The sequence below is a fragment of the Psammomys obesus genome, unplaced genomic scaffold, assembly GCF_907164565.1.
Source record: "Psammomys obesus unplaced genomic scaffold, mPsaObe1.curated_primary_1811, whole genome shotgun sequence".
Lineage (NCBI taxonomy): Eukaryota > Metazoa > Chordata > Mammalia > Rodentia > Muridae > Psammomys > Psammomys obesus.
Window position 1 is genome coordinate 2,961,606 of NW_026587556.1, and position 15,939 is coordinate 2,977,544.

The following is a 15,939-nucleotide window of genomic DNA, read 5'->3' on the forward strand; positions in this document are numbered from 1 at the left end:
ATAAATATATATATATATATATATATATATATAATATATATATATATTACACACACACACAGTTCCAAGAGCAGTGGGTGGGCAATAACAAGAAAGCCATTTTCTGCCAAGAGTAAGTCTGGATGACAATATCAGCCAGCACTACAAGTGACTGGCACACCTGTGCACTCAGAAAACAGCTCTGTTCCTGAGACCTTCCTACTTTAACTGATCTGCACTGAGAACGCTCCACCCTTAACAGATCAAATTCTGAGATCAAAAGTTTCAGTCTGCATCTCCTACTCCTATATCTGTGTGTGTGCATGCACACACACATACACACACACCAAAACACACACCCCGGATCCCCGGATCCTCTACGACTCTGCTGTTTAACACCTGCCTTCCTAGTTTCTCTGTCTGGACAACACTCCATCTCAATCCGACTCAGAGCCTGAGTCCCTTCTCTGATTTTCTAACAATCAACAAACTCAGTCTTTCCTAAGCTGATGAATAATGTTTGCAGAACTAAAAATGAAAACCAATACAAACACATTTATAATAGCCATCATCAAGGAGGAGATAACTTAAGCAACTTTATTATGTGTCACAGGATACCTAAAAAACTACTGTATGTATGTATCTGTGACATGAAGAAGCCACCAAAGCACCATTAAACAAAGAAACACAATGTGTGAAGCATATTGCTATGGTCTGAATGTAACATGTACTTAAGCTCATATTTAAAGACTTGGTCCCAACTAGTAGCACTGCTTGAGGAGGTTGCAGAAGCCTTGGGAAGTGGGCTGAGCTGGAGAAAGGAACACATTACTAGCCTCTCTCTGCTCTCTGATTAGCACAATGCAACATTATCAATGCCATGCAACAAGCAACTGCTCCCTCCACTGTAAATACTACCATGCCTTTCTGCCACAATAAACTGTACCCTCTCTATGAACTAAAATAACCTCTTATTTCTGTTAGCTATTCCAGCAGAGATGACAAAAGTTACTTATACAAACAATCATTAAATTCAAAACATACATAAATTTTACTCATTTATATGTAGATACAAATGTGTAACAAAAAAAAAAAAAAAAAAAAAAATTAGGGCTGGGAGGTGATGGCGCACACTATTAATCCCAGTACTCAGGAGGCAGAGATGAGGAGATCTCTGTGAGTTCAAGGCCAGCCTGGTCTAGAGTTCCAGGATAGCCAGCACTACACAGAGAAACTCTCTCTCAAACACACCAAACAAACAAACAAACAAAAAAAGAAAACAAAACAAAACAAAACAAAAATTTAAGAAGAGAAGCATCAAATGACAGTAGTTATAAGAACAGCATTTATAGCAGTAGTCAAACAGAAATTTATTCTTATTTTTAAAAAAGTAAGAAAGGAGGGCTGGAGACATGGTTCTAAGGTTAAGAGCTGACTGTTCTTCCAAAGGAACAGTTTCATTCCCAGCATTCATATGGCAGTTCACAACCATATGTAACAATAGTTTCAGAAGATCAGACAGCCTCTTACAGCCTCCACAGGCACCAGACTTCCATGCAGTATAGACATACATGCATGGAAAACACCATACATACAATTTTAGATATCTATATATTTTATAAAACATATAATATATACACATAATTAATTTATATTAACATATATCAATTATATACAAGGGCTGTAGAGATGGCTCAGCCATTAAAGGCTAGGATCATAAACAAAAATATACATTGTGTATGTGTATATGTGTGTGTATGTGTGTATGTTTAAAGAAAAACTGAAAACAATCCTAAGGGCACCTCCCAATGCCATATAAAAATTTAAGATATGAATCTTGGCAGGGAGAAACATGACTTAGACTTCACCATACCCTACTAGAAGAAACAGATCTGTGCTTTCTCTTGCTGTACCCCACCACACACTGAGAAGAACAATCCATGATAAGCAGAGTAGGGCCCTTAGTAGACACCAGATCCAACGGCATCTCAGTGATGCACTTTCCACTGCTACGAACCGTAAAAATTAAATGCTGGGGCCTGAAGAAATGACTCAATAGTTAAGAGCACTGGGTGCTCTTCCAGGAGATCCACATTTGATTCCAAATTCCCACATGGCAGTTCACAACCATTAGAAATTCCAGTTCTAGGGCTGGAGAGATGGCTCAGAGGTTAAGAGCACTGCTCTTCCAAAGGTCCTGAGTTCAATTCCCAGCAACCACATGGTGGCTCACAACCATCAATAATGAGATCTGGTGCCCTCTTCTGGCGTAAGTGCAGGAAGAACATTGTGTACATAATAAATAAATAAATCTGAAGAAAAAGAGAGAAAGAGAAAGAAATAAATTCCAGTTCTAGAGAGTCTGACAGCTGTTTCTGGCTTCCATGGGCACCAGGCACACACATGATGCACATACAGTCAAAACACCCATACATATAAAATAAATAAACAGATGGATGGATGGATAAAATGATACACACGCATACATACATACAGATAGATAGAATATACACATGCATACATACAGTCAAAACGGCCATACATATTAAAGAAAAAAAGAAATGCTGTTTGAGCCACCCAATCTGAGAATTTTTATAGCAGCACAAACTAAGACACCATCTTTCAGTATTTCTTTTCAAGGCATTATTAGGCAAATATGAAACTCCTAATTTGTTCCAGGATTTTTGGTTTTTCAACTAAGTTTAAATGCCAAAAGGCCAAAAAACAAACCAAAAAACCCTACCTTTATCATCTGCTTATCCCAAGTGTCCAACATAGTATGGAAATTTTACTTGGTCACTATTATTTCAAACATATCAGATTCTTTTTCCATATTCTCTAGAGCACAAGCCATGACAATATGAAATCACCTGAACGAATGTTTAAGAGCCTGGAAATAACTCACCTTATGAATTTGGTAAATGACATCAGGTTGAGTTATACTTAAGATGTCATTGTTGCCTTTCAGGGGCCTCAAGTGATCTTTAAATTCTTGACCTTGAAAATTTTCTTCACTCAGTTTGTACCGCTGGATCATGGTCCCCATTCCACCATCTAGCACCATAATCCTCTTCCGAAGAATGGCTTCAATCTCATCCCGCAGGGTTTTCTTCATCTTTCCTTTAAAGAAAGTAAAAATTGACTTCAAAAAAATCAAAGATATAAAGGAGATGCAGGTAACTGGTATACACTTGCATAGTATGTGTAAGATTTCTAAATCTGATCCCCCAGCACCACAAAGGGATAAAAGGGGAAGAGGTGGAACTTTGAACTCACAATACAGAATAAGCAGAGCTCATAAAAGATGTAACTACAGTATTAGAAAATTGCTGTTATTGTCATTTCTAATACAATAAAACGTTTTACACATCACAAAGCAGTGATGAACCCCCAAATGAAGGTGAAATAGGCTCAGCTAGCTTTATTTCAGAGTTCAGAAAAAGTCAACAATTTTTTATGGGGCCTAAGACCATGCCAGGCTGCACAAGTCCTCAGGACTTTCTTTATTAATTCTATAAAGCTATTACAGTTGAAAACATTGGCAACTCCAATCTGACCTTTAAAAGTGTTAGCTTCAGCTATCACTCATTCATCTACAGCCAGAATCACTATCAGTCACATCATGGGGATTGCCTCACTCACCTCTACTGTCTATGAAATAAAAACTTCCTAATACCCTCAACCTTCACCTCTCTCTCTGCCTGCTCCCAGAAAAGATCCCAATCTTCCTAGTTTCTCGAAACTACTGGAAGGCCACAGACCTTCAGACTGGCATGAACTCAATTCAAGCCTCTTTTCCAGCTTATCATTTCAGTACCTCCAGCATCCGCTGATTCAGCCTCTGCTCTACATCCTTCTCATCCTTTTCATTCTACAAGTGATTAACCTAATCCTGTGCAAATGTCTTCTGTTGTAAGCACCTCAGATTCATCCTGCAGCTGAGCTTGCTGATTTAAATGTAAAGTGTCCCTAAAAGCCTCAGGTACTTGACCCTTGGTCCCAGATGGTCTTGCAGTTTGGGGAGGTTTGGGAGCTGCTGCCTTGCTGGAGTTAGTATGTTTCTGGGAAGGGTATTTGAGAATGTACAGTCACATTCTACTTTGTCTGCTTGCTGCTTGTGGTTGAAATGCAAAATGTGATCTTCCAGCTCCTACAGCCACACCTCCCACTTACTGCCACAGTTCCCTCACCATGATAGACTCATTACTTCTGGAACAGTAAGCCTAAATAAACCCTTCCTTCTGTAAATTTTCTTCATCATACAGTATCTTATCACAGCAACAGTAATAATATACAGTACCAACAGAGTACATGATCAGTGACACCCCAATACTTCCCAAGGCCCCAACCTACTCCTTCCCACCTCTGCCATGCAGATTTCTCTGTGCCACTCTTCAGAAATTACTTTCTACAGTCATCAATGACCTACTTGTTACTGAAGACACCAACCTTAGGCTCACATTTCAAACTATCCACCTGACATCTTCCCCCAGAATACCCAAACACTCAATCTAATTTTCAAAACCAAACTTGCTGTATAGTCTCACTTCCCTATTTCTGTGAAGGACAATGTCCTTCCCAGAAATGTAAACGCCAAGTCTCAATAGCATCTGCCTCCCCTCGTCCCTGAAAATAAGCACCTGCCTATTCAGATCATAAGCTCTAACAGTGTGGTTTCTAAAATACATTCCACTCTACTAAACATACTCACTAATAGTGATTTCCATCTTTAGGCCTTTTTCGGAAAAGTGACTTTCATTAAAAAAAAAAAAAAAAAAATTTCTTTCCTAGAGGGAATATCACGTTCACTTCCTTTCTGAAGCCAATTTACTAGCTAAGTATAGTTGATGAACTTGTTTGGTTTTTAGAGACAAGGCTGTGTGGCTAGGGCTGATCTTGAGCTCACTCATTATGTAGCTACCTCAAGTTCCTGACCTGCTGCCCCTAAAGCATGAGTCCTTGGAAACCCTGTCTTGGGAGGGTGAAGAGGGGAAGGGAAAAAAGTGGTACTTTTCAATGCTGTCTTTACTGTAATCACATTTCAATCAAGAAATCCAGACTTTGTTTTCAGTCTTAAACCATTTCATTACAATTCCATCTCCACACATAAAGATCCTGCGATCTTGTTTGCTGAGTCACCAGATAAGCATGAGACCACAACATCCACATGTTTTTCAAAAACTAAACAAAACATGATTTTTTTTTTATTAACTTGCTAAATTTTTCCTATCATTTATACGGAAAACTTCTCTGACTGAACATAAAGAAATTTAAGTTTCAAAAACCCAACTTGGAGGGATGAGAGAAGAGTCAGAGAGAGAAGGAATGTGTTTGTTTATGGGTACGTGCTGGGAACTGAAACCACTGAAACCAGGGACTTACATATGATAAAATAAACTACCAGGCCAGCACTTATTTTTTGTTTGTTTGTTTGTTTTTTATCTTGTTTTATGAGAAAGGGACTAACTATAGTCCTGGCTGTCCTGGAACTCACTATATAGACCAGCCTGGCCGAAAATTCAGAGATCTGCCTGCCTCTACCTCCCAAGTATTGGGATTAAAGGCATGTGCCACCATGGCCTGTCCTATAATTTTTAGGGTGAGTTTTATTCTATAAAAACTAAAACAAAAGTACAGATAACAGATTGGGAAAAGATTCATCTATGTCAGAAACTAAAAGAGATTAACATCTAGAATTTTCCTACAAAAATTCCCCTGTATAATAATACTATGAAGAAAAGAACAATAGGCAAAAGACAAATATAGCCAAGGGAAAGAAATGCTAGGCCATGGTGAAGCATTTAAAACATGGTGGCAGAAGGATCAGGTTGAGCTCAGCTACACAGCAAGTTCAAGGCCAGCTGTACTATTAAACAAACAACAACAAAAAAAAGTAAAGAGGAAAACTAGTCAAATAGATAAACAAATTTTTAAATTCAGTAGCTATAAAAGAATTAAAACAAGTTGACAGCTATTATTTTCAACAAATATGTATTCAAATTAGTGACTAATGCCAAAGAAAACCTGAACCGTCATGTTTGCTAGCTAAAATTTAACAGCTACAGACATTCTGAAGAGCAGCCTTGCAAGCAATGTAGACAGCAAAAAGCACTCTGAAAAGCACCCTTACAGGGCTCAGTTAAATTGACCATGCAGAAAAACTCCGGAATTTCACTCTTGGATGTATTTTCCAGAAAGAATCACCCTTGTCCACGTGAGAATGCAGAGGATACTAGTAAAAGTGGAAAGTAGAGGCAAACTCAGGAAAATTTCTTCCTATATAAAATGTGTTGGATACTCCCCAGGGAATAATACTACAGGGCAATAAATAGATATACTATGGCAATATAGCTGGTTCTTTTTTTTTTTTTTAAGCTTTATTTATTATTTATACAACATTCTGCCTGCATACCAGATCTTACTGTAGATGGTTGTAAGCTACCATGTGGTTGCTGGGAACTGAACTCAGGACCTCTGGGAGAACAGCGAGTGTTCTTAACCTCTGAGGGATCTCTCCCTATAGCTGGCTCTTAAGAAAGGAACAGTGAATGAAAATAAAAGGCAGAAACAATTAACTACCACATTTATGTAAATTTCCATTGACTATATACCATAAATAACTAAACCACCACACCCACAAATGCTGAGATCTACAAGGAAATATATAAATACATGACAGGGTCTACCAAGCAAGAGAATCATGATTAGCAAAATCAAATAGATAAAGAGAGTACACATAATAAATGAGTGAGAGCTGAAAACAAAACTCTGCAACTTAGGTCCTTAAAAGTCTATTGCTGGAGCTGGAAAGACGGCTCAGATATTAAGAGCACTGGCTGCTCTTCCAAAGGTCCTGAGTTCAATTCCCAGCAACCACATGGTGGCTCATAACCATCTATAAGATCTGATGCCACCTTCTTGCCTGCAGGCACAATTGCAGGCAGAATACTATATAAATAATAAATAATTATTTAAGAAAGAAAAAGTGTATCGCTAGCAGGGCATGGTGGTACATTCCTATAATCCCAACACTGTCAGAAGCAGGAGGAACAGGACTCTAAGGCTATTCTTGGCTATATAGGGAGTTCAGAGGCCAGCCTTGGCAAAATAAGACACTTTCTCTCTCTCTTTTTTAAAAATATTTGTTTATTTAATTTATATATATTGGTACTCTACCTGCTTATATGTATGTGTGTGAGGTTGCCAGATGCCCTGGAACTGGACCTACAGACAGTTGAAAGCTGCCATGTGTACACTGGGAATAGAACCTGGATCCTTTGGAAGAGCAGCCAACCTCTGAACCATCTCCCCATCCCAAGACCCTTTCTCAAAACAACCAAAAAAATCTAATCTTACATCATCCATATGTTTATTATCCTTAAAGAATAATGTACAATTTATCATAAGAAGTCATTGCTTTTTTTTCTAGTAAGTTACGTTTTACTAGGCCTAATTACCATTAGAGAGTCCAGTATTCCTAATTACCACCAGAACTTCTCTTAAATGTCCATCCCTTGGAGCCAATGAGAAGGCAAAAGCACTTACTGTGTAAACCTGATGACCTGAGTTCAATCTCCAGATCTCCACGGTGGGAGGAAAGAACAGATCTCCTGAGACTGTGACCAACATGTGCAATTCAGCATACCTGAACAACCGCACCACCACCCCTCACATACAAAGAAATAAGTAAGTGTAAAATTTAAATCCTCTTGATGATTATCCTTTCCCTTAGCACAGTGTGAGCATTCACTGAAACGTTACTCTTCTGTGCGGAACCAACCCTCTACCCAAAAACCAGTATCTGTGTTCAGTTCACTAGGTCTAGAATATCTGTATATTTTACAACTGACTAAAGCTGATGCTATACTTGATTTCAGCCAAAAAGTGGAGAAGTGATGACTATTCTGATTCTAAATAAAAGATTCTTTGACGTATGTATCTTTTAGGGTGAATAAAAGAATGCATGGTTTTGTAATAATCTCCAGTAGACTAGCAGAAATGGTTTCCTGTGGAATATCTATATGCATGTAAAGAGGTGCAATGTAGAAGAGTCCCAGGAACTTCCCTAGGGAATAAGCCCAAGGAGGCCACACTGTACTTCCCACAGTTTAAGTGGATCCTACTGTATTTACTGGGTGTGTTTGTTTTTCTTTTCCTGACTTGAACTGTTTTTTAACCAGTGCTCTTTGCATTCACAGCAAATATACCAAAGGATGAATAAAGGTAGGACTAACTGGTCACAGCGCCATCAGACGTTGAAGGGTAAGTGAGGTGGCACCTGAGAACTGTGTCAGACTGGGAATACAGCTCAGGGTAAACCACTTGCCTAGCACATACAAAGCCTTACAGCAGATCCCCAGCGTACCAGCACTGCAAACAAACAAATGAGAAGCAAGCAACTTAAAAAATAAGACAAAGATATAAGAATGGTAGTTTCTAATGTGTGAGCGTAAGTGACAAGCTACAGTGTCAGAAACACAGCCCCTTTGGAGAATGGCCCTAATGAGGGTTTGCAGTAGGACTTCCCATTTGCACAGGACTAAATGGAGTAAAATAAAAACATAATGCTCTTTTCTGCACTATAAGCAAACTACCTCAATGCTTTCTCAGCAGTTTTTCACTTTAGCTATTTTAATAATCTGCCACACTTGCAAGATACTTCTCTCATTTGGGGCCTCTAATCTCTACTTTGAACTGACTTGCTACATTTTATAGGCATCTATTTATGTATTATCTCATTTTTGAAATATATACTTCCTCCCACTAATTTTTAAAAGCCAGAAGAGAATTGAGCTGCTATCAATTCACTGGCTCATTTTTTTTTTCATTCTTCCACTAATCATTCATTAGCTACGCTCCTAAAAACATGCAAGGAAGAAACCAACAAAACACTAGAAGTTATAGTTGAAATTTTCTCACACAAAGGTTTTGCTGGCCCTCAAGTCTCCTTCCCCGTAGGGACACAATCAGGGTCTGAGGTTACAGTCTCCCTGCCCACCTGCTAGAAGGATTCACTCCTGGGATCCACACCCAAGCATTCTATGACCAAGCTATCTCTACATCCAGGGCGCAATCTTGAAGTTCAAGAACCTTAGTTCTTCCTTAAGAACAGTTAAGACTTGACAGTATGATAGGAAATAACGCAGAGGGGAACAACAACAACAATGAAGAGGCAGGCCAATCGCTCTGAGTTGGGAGGCCAGCCTGGTCTACTAAGCAAGTCCAGGACAGCCAAGACTACACAGAGAAACCCTGTCTCGAAGGAAAAAAAAATCAGTTGTAATCCCAATACACAGGTGAGAGAAGAAGAAATGTTTCTAAACCACAGTTAAGGAGGTAAGGGCCCTAGAACTTGGTGCTCAACCATGGAGGAAAGTGGAGAAGGGGGCAGGGCCAGGGGGAAATAAATATTCAACCATTTTCTTTCATTGCCTGCAAAGAGTTCACTCACTACTCAGCCTACTCTAAATTTTCAGAGGCTTTCTGCTGACAGCAGTAACTATAGTCAAAAGAAGTAATCACTCTTTTTCTGAAGCCCGACAGATGTTATTCAACTAACTATGCTATACCACTGTGAAAAAGAGCAATCTTATTTTACTGCACCAGCGATGTGCTGTTAGGAACTGTCCCACTAGTTTCAAGAACAGTTTTACCCGCCCTATCTGTCAGATACTCGCCGTCTTCCTACGGCTACACAATGCTATACCACAGTCACTGTTCTGTCTTAAAAACAAAAAGGATCTCATGTAACTACCCAGGCTGGATTCGAAATCATTATGTAGAAGAGAATAGCATTAAGCTTAAGAGCCTTCCTTCTACTTCCGTGCCTAGTTTTATGCAGAGCCAGGGCTTAATTTTAAACCAGGGCCTCTGATTCTCTTTTTGGTATTTGGTTTTTCGAGGCAGGGTATCCCCGTGTAGCCTTGGCTGTCATGACCAGGCTGGCCTCGAACTCAGATCCGAGTGCTTCTGCCTCCCCACGTGCTGGGATTAAAGGCGTGCGCCACCACGCCCAGACACCTCCCTCGTCTTACAGGAAATCTCTGCCCCAATTTTTAAGACACTCAAAAATGAAATTACACTCCCTTTGTGTCTTTTTCTCACTGTGGAAGCCCGTTCCACCAACATCAGAATCACTCGCGGGTACTACTGCACCGTCCATCCTCATCCCTAAGTACTGGGAAGTCCGGTCAGCCCACGGTCACGCTAATGCTAGAGTTTGCAGAAGAGCGAAAAAGGGAAACTGAAAAACCATGTGGTTCAACTATCCAGGCTGCCTTGGGGCGGCCTCCCGGCATCTGAACTCGTCTCCTGCAGACAGCGTTCCGTAAATATTTACTGAACACGAGCTTTACATCACGCAGAACTTCCCGGGGGACCCGCTGCAAGTTGCAGCGCTAAAGGCGACGCTCGAAGCCCCGGGACCGAGCGCGTGCGGGTGAGACCTAGCAGAGACCGCGGCGCCCCGGTCACAACAGAAGCACCCGAGGACCTGAGGCACCGACTGAACAGCTGGAGCGGGGCGGAGGCGTTACCGGGCTGCAACAGCGCTGGCGACACGCCGCCGAGCGTCCTCCTCCAGCCGGGAAGGCGTGATCGCCAGAGAATTCCACCGCGGGCGGCGCCAGCCAGCGCGGACCGGCCTGAGGACCTGACTGACAAGCTCCCTGACGCTCCAGAGCCGACGCGCGAGGCCTCCGGGTGCCGCGCCGCGGGCACGAGCTTCTCCCCGAACTCCCGAGCGCAGAGTTCGCCGCCACAGTGCAAGGCCGCGGCCAAAGGATAAAGGGAAAGAGGACGTGGACACGGCCACCCGGGACCACGGGGCTCAACCCCTGCTCCGTTAGCTCGCGGCTCAATCTAGCCTCCCGCGGGAGGGCCCGCCCCCTCCCCGGCTTGTGATTGGTCCTCATCAGCTCCTCGCCGCTGTGTATAGGCTGTTGGTTGCAACCAATCGCCCCGGGCTTTGTTCCGTGGCCTTATGGGAGATGCAGTCCTGGGTACTCCGTCCTTATGGAAACCAGAGCGTCTCTTCTATGGGTTCCGGAAATGCATCGCAAAGGTCTTCTCCAAGTTCTAGTCTAGGAATCCATACTATAGCATCGGTAGGCGACAGTGGTGTAGTATCAAGGGCCAGGAACCCAAAGTCAGAGAATTAATTGTAGCCTAGTTTTGCTGACACTAAATATCTAGTCTCCCTCATCCATAGAAAAGAAATACTAGGATGGAAGTGACTATTAGTTTATAGAATTGCGGTAGGAATTAAAATAAAAAACTGTGTGTGCACTGTGGAAATTCTGGGTTAGTGTAGATGCTAATAGTCACATTGCTAGTAAATATTTATTGAGTACCTATATGTAATGTAAAACGTTGATATGCACACTTGGATAGTACAAGTGGGTCAGTAAGGAGAACCCTTCGCTTAAATAATTAAACGTGAGAAAAGAAATGTCTCAAAGGACTTGTGGCAGTCTAAAGCATATAAGCACCTGGGTATTTTCTGTGAGGCACAAAAACAGGAAGATTTCTGGGTTTGGCTAGCTGCCAGCCTGAATGAAAAACTGGCGAGCTACAGGTTCAGAAAAAGATCTTGTTCTCAAGGGAATACGGTGGATAGTGATAAAGGAGCATACCAGAAGTTCTCCTTTGGGCTCTGCAAACCAGGGGCTCATACATCTTAGCACACGGATGTATGCATACAACCCACACACAAAATAGCTGGATCTTAGAGGAAGGTACAGTTTGGCTTTGAATTAGCCTCCTGTGCCTCACCAAGACCACAGCATTTTTTTTTTTTCAGATTTAAAGACAAAGGCTAGTTCAGTAAGGTTGGTCATGCAAATGAGTCTAGAAAAATAAAAAGATACACGGAGCCAAAAGTAATGGTTCAGGGGTAGTGATACAGGCTCATAATCCCACCTCATAAGAGGTGGGATTACACAACCCTCTGTTATTCTGGTTCCAAAGGATACAATGCCACCTTCTTTCCTACTTGGTACCTGCATGGTATACATACATGCATGCAGGCACATACTCATACATATAGAACAAAAATAAATAAATCTTTAAAATTTTTTAAAGGCTTGTTATGCACACAATTTTCTGCACACCTGCACGCCACAAGAGGGCACCAGATCTTGTAATAGATGGTTGTGAGCCACCATGTGGTTACTGGGAATTGAACTCAGGACCTCTGGAGGAGCAGCCAGAGCTCTTAACCTCTGAGCCATCTGTCCGGCCCCTAAAGTTTATAATAATATATGTAGCATCCTTGTGTATGAGATGTAAATGAAATGTACTGTCTTTTCTCTTTTTATTTCATGGGAGGCCAAAAGAGGGAGTTAGCTCTGCTGGAACTGGAGGTGGTCAGGAGCTGCCAGAAGTGAGTGGAGGCACCAAACCCAGGTCCTCTGTAAGATCAGCAAGTGTTCTTAACCACTAAGTCATCTTTCTAGCCTTTGTACTATCTTTTCTATCAAAGGAGGTTAAGTAAGACAAGTAACCCCATTTTTTGTTTTTTGAGACAGTTTCATGGTCCAACTGTGCCTGACATGGAACTTCCTACATAGACTGGCATCTGCTCCACAGATTCCGTCCTCAGTGCTGGAATCGAAAGCATGTGTCACCACATCCAGCTGACAAACTGTATTTTTAAAAATTGTAAAGAGGCTACCTGGCAGAAAATCAGATTTGTCCACAGTCAGTACTTGAAATCAAAACATGTGCCCAAGGTTACACTCCGTGCTCAAAATTACATTCTTCTTATCAATTGAGTAGCTTTAAGATAACCAGGCTCATCAGAATGTAAAGCCAACTTATGGTAGGAACAAAAGCCCAGTGGGATGCTCACTAACCAGGTGTACTTGCTTGCTTAAATGCAGTTACACACCCAGAAATAAAGCATTTTTGCCTTGTTGGAATACTTTGGAATGTGTGATAATTTTCTTGAGACCCCAGACCTGTTTTTTGCACCTTCCCCAAAATGGCCATATGTGGGAGGGAGGATTTGGAGTAGGCAGGAAAGGACAGGAGAGAGAGATGACCTGAAATAATGGAAGATTTTGCTAAGAGTATGAAGACTAATTTTCCAGTTATCACCTATCATTAAAACTTTGTTGATAAGCTAATAAAACAAAGAAAGGTCCCAAATCGAGATGCTTTATGAGTGAAAAATGAGAACATGACTTCTCCAAGGTAAGGATGAGGGGGTTTATTGTAAATATGAAGGAGAGTGCAGCCGAAGGCATCTCAAAGAATGCATACTGAACTGGGTCAAAAGAGGAAAGAGAGAGGAGGAGAGGAAGAGCGGAAGAGAAGAGAGAGGGGCAAGAGAGGGGACCAGGAGCCCAGAGTGGAGGCCCAAAACACATGTCCAAAATGGCAGGTTCATAGAGAAGCAATGAGAAGCAGAAGAAAGGGGAGCCCTTAAGCTGGAGAGGTTAGGTGGGGGCATGGTAAGAAGTGATGCAAGAAGCCGCAGGTACTGAGCGAGCCTTGTTCCGGGTATCTCTGAAATCTGGCACTCTGCAAAAACACTGGTAGAAATATCAGAGAGGGAGGTTACAGCAAAGTGGAGAAACCTCAGCTATGGGCCTCAGAGGCTGTCTGAGGGGGTTAGACCTTGGAAACCAGTGTCTTGTTGATACAGTCCAAAGGTTTTTACCTTTTAATCGCAGGGTGTTAGGTCTGACACAGAGGCTGGCATGAATGGCTATTTAGAAGACTAAAATAAATAAGATAAATTTAAGTAGGTTGCAGACCTGCAATATTTCATGCTCTAATTCATCACCCAAATTCTAATGAGTTAATCAGCCTGCAGAAGGCTTGGTTTGAAGGTGCAGCTCCCAGGAGCTGCTGTTCACCGGACTTAATCAGCTTAAATGTCAAACAAAGAGATAATTTGATAGCTGTTAATTCCTCTCACCTTTCGAAATGAGATTTAAGAAGAAAAAGAGAACCATGATGGCCATCTTATATTAGAGTGAGATGCTGCTTAAAAACCATAGTATAAATAACTAAAAAAAATCCATTTCTGGTACTGATTTTAGTTCTTTTGCAACTTTAGTTCTCTTTCGTCGCCCTGTTTGATCTGTCCTTAGTTTCTTTCCAATGGTGCCTGTCTTAGAGTTTCTATTGCCATGACCAAAAAGCAAGTTGGGGGAAAAAGAGTTTATCCAGCTTACATTTTCACAGCACAGTTCATCATTGGAAATCAGGTCAGTAATTCAAACAGGGCAGGCTCCCTGAGGAAGGCGCTGATGCAGAGTCCATGGAGGGGTGCCTATTGCTGTTGGGTTAAGAGTGGAAGCCGAAAAAATTCACTTCAGAGACAGAGGCTTAAAATGCAAGCTTTATTTTCTACTTGTGCAGGAAGGCATCCGGTTCAGAATCTGAACTGCATCCCCAAAGGGAGATTGTACAACGGTTTTAAAGGATGCAAACAGGAGTGGAGTGGGCTGTTGAGTTGACCAATCATATTTTGACACAAGGGGTTGAGCAAGGAAGTAAATGTGGGTGACTTTCCAGGTCACCTGATTTCAGGATCCTCAACTCAGTTATTTGCAGTCATGTCTGCTCCTGAACTCTGAACCAGAATTTAGGATGATAAAGGAACAGAGGAGTGAGCAAGCTTTAAATCAAGACAGGCAACACATTTACAACCTGCGTGTCTTAGCTTAGATAACAGATAATGGCACCTTCTCTCTTTACATCCTTTACTGATTAACAGACAAAAATGAAACATCTGAAGAAACAGGATAGGCATTGGGTTCCAGGGCCTGGAAATATGAACTCAGTTTTGACTGCCAGCAAGATGGAACTTGTTCCTGACATGGTTAGATCCAGAAAATTGTCTCTTAACACTACAACCTGGGACCACCAGCCCAGGGATGGTACCGCCCACAATGGGCTGGGCTCTCCTCCATAAATCACTGAAGAAAACACCCTACAGATGGATTTTACAGAGGCATTTTCTCCAACTGGGCCAGCATAGAGCTTATGGCCTGCTGCTGGGTCAATGCTCTATCCTCTTAACCTCTAAACCTCATTCTTAGTCTTCTCTATCCTCATTTCAATTCTTTTTTATGAAGTTCTGCCCATAATACCATTTCCTGGCTCATGCTGAGTATTCACAGGGACATTCTGCCTCCTGTGTAACTACTATTTGCAGAGTGAACCATCCTCTTCTGGTCTTGTCTTGCAATGGGCCATACAACGCACTCCCTATTCATCTGCCAACATGGCTTCCCTTCCAGGAAGTTCCTAGCCATACAAAAGAAGTTACTTATGTGCCTCATCCTTGACCTCCCAAGCTTTTCTTCTGCCCTTTTGTTTTCTCAGTAAAGAAGCCTAAACTGCTGTGGTGTGAACTTGTTTTGAAACAGGGATTCACATAGACCCAGACAGCCTGACTCCCTAAGAATGACCTTGACTTTCTGATCCTCCTGACTCTACCTCACAAGTGCTGACTGTACAGGTATGTGCCATCATCCCTGGCCACAACCAAGCATTTTGTACTGCCCAACAGACAACACAAAGATCGGTCCTGGCCACTCTTGCTGTCCAACTTCCTATTAACCTTTCCAGTGAGGGCTTTTCTAATTTCTAGGGATTTTGATTACTAAATGGCCGTTCCTTTATGCCACAGAGATCTCGGGTGAGGGTTCAGAATTTCTGTGACGTTTATAAAAACACAGATGTCCAAGTCATTGCCCAGACCTTCATGCTGTGGAAACTAGAAGAAAGAACTGGATGTATACAGGATTAACACATGTATATCTCCTGAGAATTCAGGACTGACCTGCTGTTTAAACATTCCTCCTGAGTCATGCACTACGCACCCTGAAGTGGGTCAGTTCCGATTCCCCATCTCAAGTTTGCCCCACACTACATACAAGTTTCCCCATCCCTCCTTTTCTTCTTCTTCTTCTTCTTCTTCTTCTTCTTCTTCTTCTTCTTCTT

The 15,939-nt window shown here is 41.7% G+C and overlaps 1 protein-coding gene across 1 annotated transcript in view; it reads right to left on the minus strand.

Annotated features, from left to right (window-relative positions):
• Nucleotides 1–10,817, minus strand: part of LOC129674045 (methionine synthase-like) — a 12,949-nt gene extending 2,132 nt beyond the window's left edge. Inside the window, exons 1-2 of the mRNA XM_055603935.1 lie at nucleotides 10,515–10,817; nucleotides 2,885–3,099 (exon numbers count right to left, since the gene is read on the minus strand). Of these exons, the coding sequence (XP_055459910.1) occupies nucleotides 2,885–3,094 (210 nt within the window). The 5' untranslated portion in view covers nucleotides 3,095–3,099; nucleotides 10,515–10,817. The remainder of the gene's footprint in view (nucleotides 1–2,884; nucleotides 3,100–10,514) is intronic.
• Nucleotides 10,818–15,939: the final 5,122 nt, after the last annotated feature.